At 40.6% G+C, this 14723-nt stretch overlaps 1 protein-coding gene across 2 annotated transcripts in view; it reads left to right on the top strand.

The window, feature by feature from the left end:
* Positions 1-14723, top strand: part of LOC120568634 (cell surface glycoprotein 1-like) — a 40123-nt gene that overhangs the window by 17735 nt on the left and 7665 nt on the right. Inside the window, exons 8-11 of one of the 2 annotated variants that reach the window (XM_039816267.1) lie at positions 8749-8804; positions 9166-9259; positions 10037-10702; positions 12191-12335. In XM_039816267.1, the coding sequence (XP_039672201.1) occupies positions 8749-8804; positions 9166-9259; positions 10037-10702; positions 12191-12335 (961 nt within the window). Of the gene's footprint in view, positions 1-8748; positions 8805-9165; positions 9260-10033; positions 10703-12190; positions 12336-14723 lie in introns of both variants that reach the window. The other variant, XM_039816266.1, reaches the window with a different exon arrangement.

Here is a 14723-nt window from a genome sequence, read left to right as displayed (position 1 = left end):
ATGACATAACATTATTTATAATACGTTTGATTCACATCTGCTACATATGGTGTTTTGACCTCGACAACCCAACGGCATTTCACCGCTAACTTGCGACTAGTTAACTTTCTAAAGCGGGCGCAACCGCTTGTTTGCTAAGAGTCGGTTCGGTGATTGTGAATGTGTGATTGTGTGAAGGTGTTCACGAGATAGATACCAACCTTTCGTGAACTTGTGAATTTCGCCAGCCATCTTCTCTCCTTGATGGAGACAGACGCTGAGTGCACGGTGGGATCGATGGTGTTTTAGGCCTCCAACGTCGCCCTCATAGGCAGCTAACAGTCACCAAAAACCTTAAACATAACATTGCCGCGCTGCCTGGAAGGCGACGTTGGGGGCTTAAAAACACCAAACACCGCACGGTGGGAGGGGCTGTGTGTGTGTCTGTGTGAGCGAGACCCAAGTGACAGAGAGACGGAGGAGAGCAGGGAAAGGAAATGCAGAAGAAGATGTTTAAAATAGCGTTTAAAGAAAATTAATAACAACGCAATGTGCAGCGGCTGGTGTTGATAGTGAGGCGCACCGCCACACAATAGTGTGTGGGAAACTGATGCCTAACGATACCATATCATCATGATACTTATGTCACCGTAAGATATTATGATTTTAAACATTGCAATAATTTGTGATGTATTGCAATTTATCACTTTTTTTTTCAAAATTTCAAATTATGTGGGACATCTGTTTTATCTAAAAAGATCCATTTCTCTGTGTGTTCATCAATTTTATTGCTGCAAAGTGGGATTGTCAAGCAGACAAACTGACCAACACATATATCATAAAAGATCGTTACTTGGCGTCTGTGTATCGATACAGTACTGCCACGGAAAATATCGCGATGCTATGCTGTATATTGATACAGCATAGCATCGCGATATTTTCCCCCCCACCCCTAGTAAACATTATGCTTTCTAAACATCAGCATGCATTTAGCTCCAAGCACTGTTGTGTCTGAATACAGGCTCACAGAGCTGCCTGCAGGGCTGCAGAGACTCTGGCTTTATTCACTCAGAATACTATGAGAAATAAATGAACCCCGAAAGCATTTGTTATAAGAAACATGCGGAACATTATTTAAAGTGCTCATATTATGCTCATTTTCAGGTTCATAGTTGTATTTAGAGGTTATATCAGAATAGGTTTGGTTTAATTTTCAAAAAACACAATATATTTGTTGTACTCCACATTGCTGCAGCTCCTCTTTTCACCCTGTGTGTTGAGCTCTCTGTTTTAGCTACAGAATGAGGCATCATACTTCTGTTCCATCTTTGTTGGGAGTCGCACATGTGCAGTGGCTAGGTAAGGACTACTAGCCAGTCAGAAGCAGAGTATGAGGGCGTGCCCTGACTAGGGATGGCCGATAAATCGATTTTATCGATTAACTCGAATGTGTAGTTAACATGGATTTGTTTAAATGAAAAATCGATTTTCTCCTTAACATCCACCGACGCTCCCCACTGGGCTCGAACGGGCTCATCCCTCCCCCCGCGCGTTTGCCATAGAGATACACAAACAACATGGCAGCGACAGGGACTAACATTAATTATTTTCTTAACCAGTCGTTTCATTACTTACTTGTGTTTATATTAGGTCTGATATTTGTTTTAACCGTAGAATAGATTTAAATCATGATCTTATTAAATCTGTGTGGTTTGATGTACAGTTAACTAAAAGTAAGCCTATTTTAATTGGGGCTCTGTATAGACCTCCTGATCAGAATAATTTCTATCAGTTATTGGAAGAACTTTTTGTTCCATGTAGTGATTTCAAGGGTGAGGTTATAATGATAGGTGATTTTAATACTGATGTTTCTAACAAAAATCATGGGATGTATAAAGCCTTTAATAGGTTTTGCCAGGTTCTAGATCTACAGCAAATAGTTAAAGTAGCCAACCCACACGAGTAGCTAAAATGAGTCAAACGGTCATTGATCTCATTTTGGTGTCAGAGCAATCTATGATTTCTCAGAGTGGGGTTGTAAATTGTACTATGATTGACCACTCATTAATTTATTGTACAAGGAAAAACAAAGAAACAAGGAGAAACAAAACACAATTAAGATCAGGTCATTAAAAAAATATAGTCGTGAGGTTTTTGAGTGTTTAAAATCACTGAATTGGCCTCTAGTGTTATGTTTGGATGTTGATGAGGCATGGGAGCAGTTTTGAGGTATTAAAGTTATTGAATGAACTTAAGTGTTCGAAGGCAATTGGTCTAGATGAAATACCGGCCAGATTCTTAAAAGATGCTGCAGAATTTATTTCTCCATATCTCACTCATATTTTTAATCTTTCAATTACGTCAGGTAGATTTCCGAAAGATCTGAAGCTTGCTAGGGTTGTTCTGCTATATAAAAAAGGGAACAAATTAGAAGAGGGTAATTATAGACCAATTTCGATTTTGGGGGTGGTTTCAAAAGTCTTGGAGAAAATAATACAAGAGCAAATATATAATTACATTAGTAATTCTGATTTGTTTTATGATTTGCAATCTGGTTTTAGAACATCTTATTCTACGGATACGTGTTTATTATATCTAACAGACTATTTAAGAAGAGAGATTGATTTGGGTAAACTTTGTGGCATGGTATTGCTAGACCTCCAGAATATTGAGAAAGCATTTGACACGTTCACCATCAGATCTTGCTGATCAAAAAAAGCCCTAGGTTTTAACAGTATGGCATGTAATTTGATTCGATCGTATTTGACTGAAAGGCATCAAAGAGTTGATATTAACTGCACTCTATCTGAGGCAAGAGAAATAACGGTGGGGTGCCACAGGGTAGTGTCCTGGGTCCATTGTTGTTTCTCTTGTTATATAAACGATATGAAATCTGTTTGCAATTGTAATCTTTTTCTCTATGCGGATGATTCAGCCTTGGTGTTCTCCAATAAGGACATAAAAGTTATTGAGAATCATTTAAGTGATGAGTTACAAAATATAAGTGAATGGCTGATAGAGAACAAACTGTCTTTGCATTTGGGGAAAACTGAATCTATTTTATTTGGTTCTAAAATAAGGTTGAGTAGGACTCCTGAGCTTAAAATTTCTTTGGGTGGTATCCAGATTGAAGCTAAAAATTGTGTTAAATATTTGGGCTGTGATTTAGACAGTTCTGTGAGTGGAGAAAGTATGAGTCAAAAGGTTGTCAAAAAAGTGAACCAAAGAATTACATTTCTGGCTTGTAAGGCTCAGTTTCTAAATAAAGAAACTTTAAAAATTTTGGCAAATGCTTTAATTCAGCCACACTTCGATTATGCCTGTACTACATGGTACAGTAGCACACCCAAGAGGATAAAAGTTCAACTTCAAACGGCACAGAATAAATTAGTCAGGTTGATTTTAAATCTCAACTATAGAGAACATATTGGCTCTTCTGAACTTAAGAAAATAAAATGGCTGACAGTTGAAAACAGTGTGAGACAGTTGAAACTAAGATTAACAAGAAAGATTTTGTATAAAAATGAGCCACGGTATTTTAAAGATTATTTTAAGCTTATTAGAAATTCTCATAGCTACTCAACGAGAGGTAGTGCCACAGACATAGTTCCGTGTAGATTTAAGACCTGTTCTAGGCAAAATACTTTTTTGTACATGGCGGCAATGGAATGGAACAAACTCCCAGTTGGGATTAAGTTAAGCCAGTCAGATTGTTGTTTTAATCGAGCATGTGGTGAATGGTTGTTAAATGCTAATTAGATTCAATCTTTTATGTAGTCTTAAAAGAATATTTATTATTACAGTGTATATATTTGTATTTATTTTGTATTTGGATGTGGTTGAGTGTACATAGGTACCTTTTAGTCATCTGTAGCTTGCCTGGACATCTTTGTCAGACTACAACGAGGACCACAATGGAAATAAGTTTGTAACTTTCTTGTGTTATCCTCGACAGTTCTGATAAATGTACAATGTCACTGTTGGCATTTTGTTATGCATTTATTTTTGTTACTGTCTAATAAATCAATCAAAAATATCTGTAATCTCCGCCGAAATGACCGGCCGCTCGCGGTGCACTGTCCCCGGCTGAGTCACCTATTCTCGGTAACTGAACCACCAGCTACAGCTGACCTGAAGGAGCACCATGCGGGGCACAAGAGGTGGTGTTGAGGAACTCTTTTGCGGCTCAACACATCTACTAAATGCTGCTGATACAACCGAGCTGTGACGGAGGTCTGTAGCGGCTTAAACAACTGTAACGCCGCCTGTAGTAACGGAGCTCCGCTTCGACGTTTGTTTTTATCGCTCAAGGAGCTTGCTACAGGTATGCTACATTCAAGAGACCATGGGATGTAAGCGTAACGTCACGCACGCAACAGGTGAAAATAGGGGCAAGGATGCGCAATAACGTTAAAATGATTTGAACTTTTAGCGGAACGAGAAGTGAATTACCTGTATGTGTGAAAACAGCTTTATCTCACGCATCTGTTTTGTTGTTGTTGAATATATAGGCCCCCCAACAAAAAAACCTCAAACCAATTTATATTTCCACAAAATTGGCATGAATAATCATAATGGTATACATGCCCTGTGTGTGTGTGTGTGTGTGTGTGTGTGTGTGTGTGTGTGTGTGTGTGTGTGTGTGTGTGTGTGTGTGTGTGTGTGTGTGTGTGTGTGTGTGTGTGTGTGTGTGTGTGTGTGTGTGTGTGTGTGTGTGTGTGTCAAAACAAAATAAAACTTGTTTTGAACATTTTCTTTGTCATCTGCAGATTGATTTTAAGTAGAGGGAGAAAAAAAATTGATTTAAATCTTAAATCGGATTTTTTTTTTAGGCCATATCGCCTAGCCCTGACAGTACCTAGGTAATGACTACTAGCCAGTCAGAAGCAGAGTATGAGGGCGTGCCCTGACAGTACCTAGGTAAGGACTACTAGCCAGTCAGAAGCAGAGCATGAGGGCGTACCCTTACAGTAGCTAGGTAAGGACTACTAGCCAGTCAGAAGCAGAGTATGAGGGCGTGCCCTGACTAGGGCTAGGTATCGTTGAGAATCTTTCGATCCGGTGCCAATTTCGATACCTCAGTTTCGATACCGATTCCTAACGATACTTTTTTCGATACCATGTGTTTTAAAATCCATTTCAAAATCAACAAAAATACATTAAACACAAAGCTTTTATTTTCCACCTTAATTGTGAATCAAAACAGTTATCAAAATTGAAAAATTCTGGTAAAACTGCTCACTCAGAGTAACATTAATAAAAGTGCCTTGCCTTGCAAGCTCAGCCTGTCAGTCAGTCATCAGGACAGAGAAACCACCGTTGTGCCTGCTTGTAAGAGGAAGTGTAACGTCAACAGCACCGCGACCGCTTTCGGCTCGCCATTAATATCATATCGCAGCAAACGCTGTCTGCGTGAAGTTTTAAAAAACTGTAACCACCCTTGAAACCAACCGTGACTCTCTGTGACTTCAACAAAACTGAAGACACTGCAGACACTGCTGCAGTACTCCGTCAGCACCTCTCCGTGTGTGTGTCGGTCGGGGCTCCGCTCTGTGTCAATATGCAGAGAGGACAGATAAGCTTGCGCTTACGCACTCAGACGCTTTTGGAACCGAAATTTGGCACCGAAAGAGAGAATTTTTCGATACCATAAAAGTATCGACGTTCGGTACCCAGCCAGTCAGAAGCAGAGTATGAGGGCGTGCCCTGACAGTAGCTAGGTAAGGACTACGAGCCAGTCAGAAGCAGAGTATGAGGGCGTGCCCTGACAGTAGCTAGGTAAGGACTACGAGCCAGTCAGAAGCAGAGTATGAGGGCGTGCCCTGACAGTAGCTAGGTAAGGACTACTAGCCAGTCAGAAGCAGAGTATGGGGCGTGCCCTGACAGTACCTAGGTAAGGACTACTAGCCAGTCAGAAGCAGAGTATGAGGGCGTGCCCTGACAGTACCTAGGTAAGGACTACTAGCCAGTCAGAAGCAGAGTATGAGGGCGTGCCATGCTAGCAGCTAGGCGAGCATTATAACGTTTGTCTCTGAAGTAAAGGCTGGACTACAATAGAGCTGTTTGGAGCAGTTTGTGAACAGTGTTTTCTGTTGGAGATGGTAAGTCCCTTTGGGGGGGACTTTAGGCTTTTTCACTTTGTAAACCTATAACATGCACAAAAAAGATATATAACACAGTGTTTCCTCTAGGATTTTTTTTAGCAGTGGGGGCAGATCTGTCGGACACACAATGAGGCATATTTTCATTTCATTTTGATTGAACTGTATTTTTGAGGAACTGTAGGTCTACAAAATGAATTCTACAAGAACTTCTTCATAGGGAAACCAAAACCCAAAGTAGGCTATAGTATGAAACCATTCATAATGAAACTAATTGCATATTTGCCTCAGTGGCAAAGTTGGCAGCCTTGCAGTGTGCATTTGATTTTTCTTGGCTTTTGGAAAAATAACTCCAAGGCTGGGTTACACTAGAACGGCCAGGACGGTAATTTTGAACCGTTTTGATATTTATATGTATAATAACTTTGCTAAATAAAAAAAATAAAAATCCTGCTGGTACCTTACTTTTCCTAAAAGATTCTGTATTTTCATTTAAAATAGTTTTTATATACTGTACATTACACAAAAGGCATAGAAAATACAATCACTTTGACCTATTTTGGCCATACACTGTCATATTGACTGCTCGGATTTTCACGGTTTTGTGTTTAATCTTTTGCGTGGTTGATAGTGATGCACCGAAATGAAAATTCTTGGCCGAAACCGAAAACCGAAAAAAGAGGAAACCAAGACCGAAAACCGAAACCGAAACACCGAAAGAAATTAAGCCAATTATTAGTACCATTGCATTTATGGCTATGACTGTGTACTAACTTTACTAAAATCAAGGCATTGCAATTGTATAAATTAATATTAAAGTTTAATTAAAAAAATATCTAGCAGAAATATGGCTACAATCTGATAGTCACAGTATACAGTAGCCTAAGAACAGAATAGCTTACCTATTGTTGTTATTATTATTATTATTATTATTATTAATTGAGGCACTTTCTTGCAGGATTTCACTGAACATATCAGACAACGAGGGTGCATGCCCCTCATCTGGTGCAGCGAGACAAGTCTTTTTCTGCGCTCTGATCTCCTGCGCTGCGTCGCTGATCGTCGCAGCTCCGTCTCCGTCTCCACGCGGGTTCTCCGCATCCATCGCGGCCTGGATCATTTCTCGTGCGCCCTGCTTTATTTCCGCATCCAAGTAATGGTCTTTATAACGCGGATCAAGTACAGTCGCGATGAAGTGCAGAGGATCCGAACAGATCTCAATGAAACGTGTGCTGACAGACTCTAAGAGCACTTTTCATTGTTTTCACTCCGTGGTCCGTCTCAACCTCTTTGCTTAGGAGACGCTTTGCAGGTGGAACGGATCGGGTACTGACACACGTGCAGGTCGCGTTTTCTGTTTACGTCATCACAACATTTCGGCCGTATTGTTTCGGTGATAAAAGTATTTCGGCCGAAAACCGAAAATGCCCTTTTGGGCCATTTTCGGCCGAAAATTTTCGGTGGCCGAATATTCGGTGCATCCCTAGTGGTTGAAGATGCATCTTGGTTGCTGAGTAATAATCATAGTCTCTGTCAGAGAAATGTAACTAGCGGTCTCGAGTATCAAGTGTGGGCATTACCGATGGGCCGAAGGCAAAGCCAGAGTCGGTAACGTAGGCTACGGCGTGGATGGACTCGGTTCTGAATCAGAAGAAAAGCACCGGGTGATCGTTCTGTGAAAGGCGCGGTACACGTTTTAGATGGCCGGTAGCGATCTACGTGTTCATATAACTTTATACATGCTACAACTGGCTGGAATCATTACACACATCATCTCCGAGGAGTGCACCAGCTGTAAAATGTCCCGGAGGAAGTTCATGCAGCAGCTGGCAGAGGAGCTGAGAGCGGAGTTTATGGAGGAAAAAAAGGGACGCGGCGCACGGTCCGAACAGCGCTGCGCACCGCAGCAGACACCAAATCGGAGGAAGTGCCTGCCAGGTTAGGTTAGGTTATAAATGTTCAAATAACTAAATACTTTTAATTGTTATTTGGCTGTGAATTATGTTGAATGAGTTTCCCCCAATATGTTTCATGAATGTATGAAATCACGGTTTAGTCTACTATGCCATGATATGATATCAAGGGCGTTGTATTGAATCAACAGCCACGTGCAATTTAGCTAGCAGGTGAAGGTGAAACTAAAAATGTGCAAGCACTATAGAATAATACAGGCTTAAATTAACTGACAATATTAGTTATACGACTTACAGTTCTCAAGAATGCATACATGCCATCTCAACCGGCAGCCTGTCTCTTTTTTCTTTCTCCCTTTTCTCCTCGCGCTATTCTCCGTCAACGTGCTCTTTACAATCGCTGCTGATAGACGTCTTTTTGTATATATATTTCTGATACCGTGGTGGGAGAAGTCTAACCGTGGCGGACCGCCACTTGCCAATCAACATAGAGGAAACACTAACACAATAAAGGGGAAAAGCCCAAAAGCATATTATGAGCACTTTAAATAAAATTCAACTTGGCCTTGTTTTGCTCCTGTAGTTTCCCCAGTAGTGTTGCTGTACTGCAGTAGTTTGGATGAAGTAAAGTATGTCACTAAGTGTCAGCTTTGGTAAATACTTGTGATACTCCTGCAGCACTAATAAAATACATTTGATGAAGACTTTATAATGGCATAATGGTGTTTTTTTTTTCGTTTTTAATCTTTTTTCAGACCCTGATTCTGAAAATCCTGATGAGGAAGAGGAGGAAAATGAGGAGAAATCTGAGGTACCCTAAAACATTTAGTTGGAGGGAGTGTTGTTGTGGCCGGGCTGTAGACTAACCTGACAACAAGTTAGTCTTGTGGGGTGCCTGGATAGCTCACCTGGTTGAGCGTGGGCCCCATGTACTAAGGCTCATTCCTTGATGCAGTGGCCGCGGGTTCGATTCTTACCTGCTGCATGTGATTCTCCCTCTCTTTCACATCTTGAGCTGTCCTGTATAATAAAGGCCTAAATGCCCTAAAAAAAAAAGAAAAGTTAGTCTTGTTAGGAGAGAATTTGAATCTAAACACAAGAACATATACAAAAACTATTGGTAATAATTATAGTAGTAATAAGTTAGTGTATGTGTGTGTGTGTTGACTCAGAGCACAGAGGGCAGTGACCTCACCCCCCTGCTGAAGCCTGAAGACCAGACTGAGACATCATCACCCCCCCCAGAGGACCCCATCTCTGACACTGGTAACAGTTACTGTACTCTCCTCCAGTACACCACGCGTTAATCCTACCCAAAACATACAATATACAACTCAACCTTTGTTAAACACAGTATTATCAAATCTCTTAATATTTAGGAATATACCCTAAATATGTTTTATTACTTTAGAATTATTTTGGAAAGTTGGTCGTAATTTTGTATTTATGGTCATTTATGTTACTCTTTAAAAGTCTATATCCACCAGGAGTAAATACATTTTTTATAAGTAAGATATGATCGTAATGTTTAGCGAATTTAGTACCAATGGTGATTTAAGTCACACTGATGATAACCCAGATGAAGTCAAGATAGCCAAAAGAGAGTGTGTGTGTGTGTGTGTGTGTGTGTGTGTGTGTGTGTGTGGTAGAACAGGCAGAAGAGCAGTGTTTTCTCCTCCGCTACATCTCAGAGAGAAATATTGTACTTTTTACTCCACTACATTCATCTGTTACAGCTTTAGTTACTAGTTACTTTACACATTAGGATTTCTGCACACAATACACATGTAGTTTATAAAATCTGATGTTTTATTATAAAGTAAACTAGCCGAAAATATAACGGCTACAAGTCCAGCTGAGATGATGAGACCATTAAACACACAACACAAGGATTTTTTTACTTTTAATACTTAAACTACATTTTCCTGATGATACTTTGACTTAAGTAACTTTTTAAATGCAGGACTTTTACTTGGAGTATTTTTTACAGTGTGGTATTAGTACTTTTACTGAAGGATCTGAATACTTCTTCCACCGCAGCAGAAGAGCAACTCGACCCAGAGGTCAACATCATCCTCAACATCGAAGTCAGTGACAGTGAGGCGGCCGAGCCAGAAACTGTCCATGCGCTCCCTGAGGAGGCGACAGAGTCCGGAAAAGAACCCCCAACTCCCAAGAAGAGGAAGAAGAAAAACAAGAGCAAAAAGGATGTAGAGACGCCAACTGCAGATCCCCCGAGCACAGACTCATCGACCGCAGATACATCCAGCGATACTACTCTGACCACCAAGACTGGCAAAAAGAAAAAGAGAGCGGAGGAGGTGGCAGAGGAAGAGATGGAGCAGAAGCAAGAGGAGGAGGAGGAGGCGGACATGTCTCAGGCCACTTCACCAGAGAAGAAGAAGAAGAAGAAGAAGGCTAAGAAAAGGAAAAGGGAGCCGAAAGAAGTGGAAGAGAAAGACGAGGTTACTCCCGTCGCTCCCTCAGACGAGAAGATCAAAAAGAGAAAGGTAAAAGATGTAGAAGAGGAGCAGAGCGAGCCAGCAGGAGTGGAGAAAGAGGAGAATCTCGTGAGTCCGGCAACAGATGAGAAAAAGAAGAAGAAGAAAAAGAGGAAAAAAGACGGCAGACAAGAGGGCGAGGAGGTGCAGTCTGATGAGAGAGCAGCAGGCGGAGAAGGAGACGCAGCAAAGCATCTGGAGGCCACAGGTACTCCCAAATATACATCATCTCCTTTAATCAGCAGTGTTGGTTGAAGTACTGCATCGAAGTACAAGTTTTTACAAAAAAGTTGTACAAATTGGGTATTTCCATTTTAGGCTACTTTCTACTCCACTACATATCAGGGAAGAACGTTGTACTTTTTTACTTACTACTACATTTATCTGACAGCTGGAGTTTGTAGTTACCTTTAAGATTAAATACTTGCACAAAAACCGTATGAGTTTCTAAAATGATATTCTGAGGCTCAAACTCCTAAAACCTCAATACTAATGTAATATTAATAACATGAGCATTACAATCCGGGGTGACATTCTGCTGCAGAAGGCTGCGTTCAGACTGCCTGCGTCGGCCGTCGGATCGTCTGGCAAGAAGGCCGGGGGGGGGGGTTGAGACCGTGGTGGTTGAGACCCTGGTGGTTGAGATCCTGGGGGTTGAGACCGTGGTGGTTGAGACCGTGGTGGTTGAGACCCTGGTGGTTGAGACCCTGGTGGTTGAGACCGTGGTGGTTGAGATCCTGGGGGTTGAGACCCTGGTGGTTGAGACCCTGGTGGTTGAGACCCTGGGGGTTGAGACCGTGGTGGTTGAGACCGTGGTGGTTGAGACCCTGGTGGTTGAGACCGTGGTGGTGGCCAACGATGTAACCGGAGATCAGACTGGTCGGTGTGTTTGAGCTGTGGTTTGAGGCGGTGTGAGAGTCCCGTACAGGAAACAGGAAACATCACTGCCTCTGTCTCTGCCACAAGAACACTTTAAAACGGCAAACACAAGGACTGAACTGACGGGAGTCTGTGTAATAGCTGAATGTTTCCTGCAACAACAAAGCACTCGCTATGTCTCACTCCTCTCTTTTCTTTCTCTCTCTCTCGCCGGTGAAAAGATGCTGCCTTCAAGTACGGTCGGAAACGTTGAAATCTATAAACAAACTGACGGGAAACAGTAATTGTGAAAGATAGGCTATGTTCACACCGCAAGTCTTGATGCTTAATTTGGATTTTTTTGCTCGGATCTAATTTTTTCGTTTGGCTGTTGACATGACCTTTTAAAACGTGGCCTCTATCAGATTCCAGTGTGAACTGTTTGCGGTTTCGAACTGACCCACATGCGCAAAAAAACAATGACATCAGACGTGCTGTTTCACTAAAGTTATGGAGGAAGTCAGCATTTTCGCTTTTATTTCAAAATGTTTGTGTAATGTCAGACGTAACATTGATGAGCAGGTGCTGAGGAGGAGGAGAATGAAGAGAAAGAGCCAAATTGGCTATTTCGGCCTTTTGCGGGGTTATTGCTGCAAATTCACTACAGAGTCTACAGTCTGTGTGGATGCCTAGTCAAGTTTTTAATTTTAAGGTCTGTCTAGGGCTAACTCCCGCCGGCGCATAATTGTTGACAAATGTTGATGTAGATTGACGTAAAAGTCGCATCAAACCCCCCCACTCACTTTACTATACCTCTTCCTCTCCGAACTCCTTTTAGACGGCGACTCCTCTCAGCTCTCCTCGGCCAAAAAGAAACACCCCCTCAAGAAGAAACTGAGCCTGACCAAGAGACTGAGGCGCCACAGGCAGGAGGAGACGGCCATGATGAATCAGAAGTGGAAGGAGAAGAAGCTCGCTAAGAAGTCTGTGGACTTTTTTCCTTTGGCATCCTTGTGTCTAAAACGTCCCATTATGTACACTCTTACTACTGCTTTGTCAGCTGTTGTAAGTGTACGTAGTTATGATTCAAATTTAATGAAATAACCACAATAATGAGCTATAGAACATTTTTGGAAATATACAATATACATTTGGAAATATACATATATATGTATATACATATATATATATATATATATATATATATATAGTATATGTGTGTATATGTTGTGTGTGTGTGTATATATATGTATGGGGTGATTATATGTTGCTGCATATATATATGTGTATATATATATATATATATATATATATGTATATATATAATATATATATATATATATATTATATATATATATATAATATATATATATATATATATATATATATATATATATGTATATGTATATATATATATGTATATATATATATATATATATATGTATATATATATATATGTATATATATATATATATATATATGTATATATATATGTTATGTATATATATATATATATATATATGTATGTATATATATATATATATATATATATATATATATATATATATATATATATATATATATATATATATATATATATATATATATGTATATATATATATATGTATGTATGTATATATATGTGTGTGTGTGTATATATATGTGTGTGTGTGTGTGTGTGTGTGTGTATATATATGTGTATATATGTATGTATGTATTAGGGCTGCACAATTAATCAAATTTTAATCACGTATCATTTTGGCTTCCTAATTCCATCATCGTGATCGAAGCCGATATTTAAAATGCGTCATTCCCTTCATAGAACAGTTTTTGCAAAGCCAATCTAGCGCTCCATAAACCACTGTTTGATCACATGTCTCCATGAGCCAATCAGAGCTGTTCCCTGCCTGCACCGCGCAGCTTTGTCTCTAGATGTAGATAGTCACAGAGGACAGAGTAACGTGAGGAAAATTCCACAACAGGTAGCAGTCGGTCATCATAAGCCGGTCACGATGTTTACCAGTAAACGCAACGTTTTGTCCCGTCTGTGTTGTTTTTCAGACAACAGCAGTGACCAGTGCTAGTTTGTGTCTTTTAGCTCATAGCTTTAGCAGCAGACTGTTGGACGTCCCGCTGTTGGAATCCTACAGTGAAATACAGACGCACTACACTGTTTAGCAGTCAGCATTTTAGCCGTGTTTAATCCAGTTACTACTGTGGCTAACGGTAGGCTAACGTTACCTGCTGTGTAACGTGTCATTAGTGTTTACTAGCGTGACATTCAGCGATGTTTATGTTGTCTCTAACGTGGGTTTCGGAGCATCAGAGCGCAACGCAGACATGTGTCAGTGTAATGAGCCACAGAAATCTGCGTAGATATTTCGTCCGGTAGATACCAGGCACCACATGCGCCGTTAACGTGAACAGAAAATTGCGTTGCCTGTATCTTTCACGGCAAACATGCATGTGTGGAAAGCGGTCGCACAACAGCTGAAATGGCATACTCCTTCACAGTATCCTTCAATAAAGGAGTAGTGATGACGAACTGACCGAAGAGCCGGTTATTAACCCGATTCGTGTCACTGAGCCGGGAGAATCGAGTGCCATACGTCAATGAACCGACTCACTCCTGTTTTTTACCTCATTAGCGCCTCCACTGGAGTGGTGGTAGAATCAATCAGGAAATGGGCTACCTCGAGCAGCACGATTCATTGGACCGAAAGAGTTGTTAAGAGAGTAGAGACCGTGCACCCGGCTACTGCCGAGAGTCTGCACTGCCGAGAGTCGAGACCGAATGTAACCGTTAACAACGCTCGAGTATATAAGCAAACGGTTTGTCTAACGGTTCTCGGCAAGTTTGAGTTATTAACCAAGCCTTGTTTCTGATGCATCTTAGGTGATTGTGTTCGGAAATTCACACATTATTGATTGGGAAGTACATCACATACAAATACACGTTATCTTAGTTATGTTAAGTTAAATGTTAGAGAAGTGAATGTTACAGTGTGTGTGTGTATATATGTGTGTGTGTATATATATATACAGTGCCTTGCGAAAGTATTCGGCCCCCTTGAACGTTTCGACCTTTTGCCACATTTCAGGCCTCAAACATAAAGATATAAAACTGTAATTTTTTGTGAAGAATCAACAACAAGTGGGTCCCAATTATGAAGTGGAACGAAATTCATTGGCTATTTCAAACTTTTTTAACAAATAAAAACTGAAAAAGTGGGCGCAAAATTATTCAGCCCCTTTACTTTCAGTGCAGCAAACTCTCTCCAGAAGTTCAGTGAGGATCTCTGAATGATCCAATGTTGACCTAAATGACTAATGATGATAAATAGAATCCAGCTGTGTGTAATCAAGTTCTC

The sequence above is a fragment of the Perca fluviatilis genome, chromosome 11, assembly GCF_010015445.1.
Source record: "Perca fluviatilis chromosome 11, GENO_Pfluv_1.0, whole genome shotgun sequence".
Lineage (NCBI taxonomy): Eukaryota > Metazoa > Chordata > Actinopteri > Perciformes > Percidae > Perca > Perca fluviatilis.
Note: the sequence above shows the minus strand (reverse complement) of the source record. Positions and strands in the feature narration are given on the sequence as shown.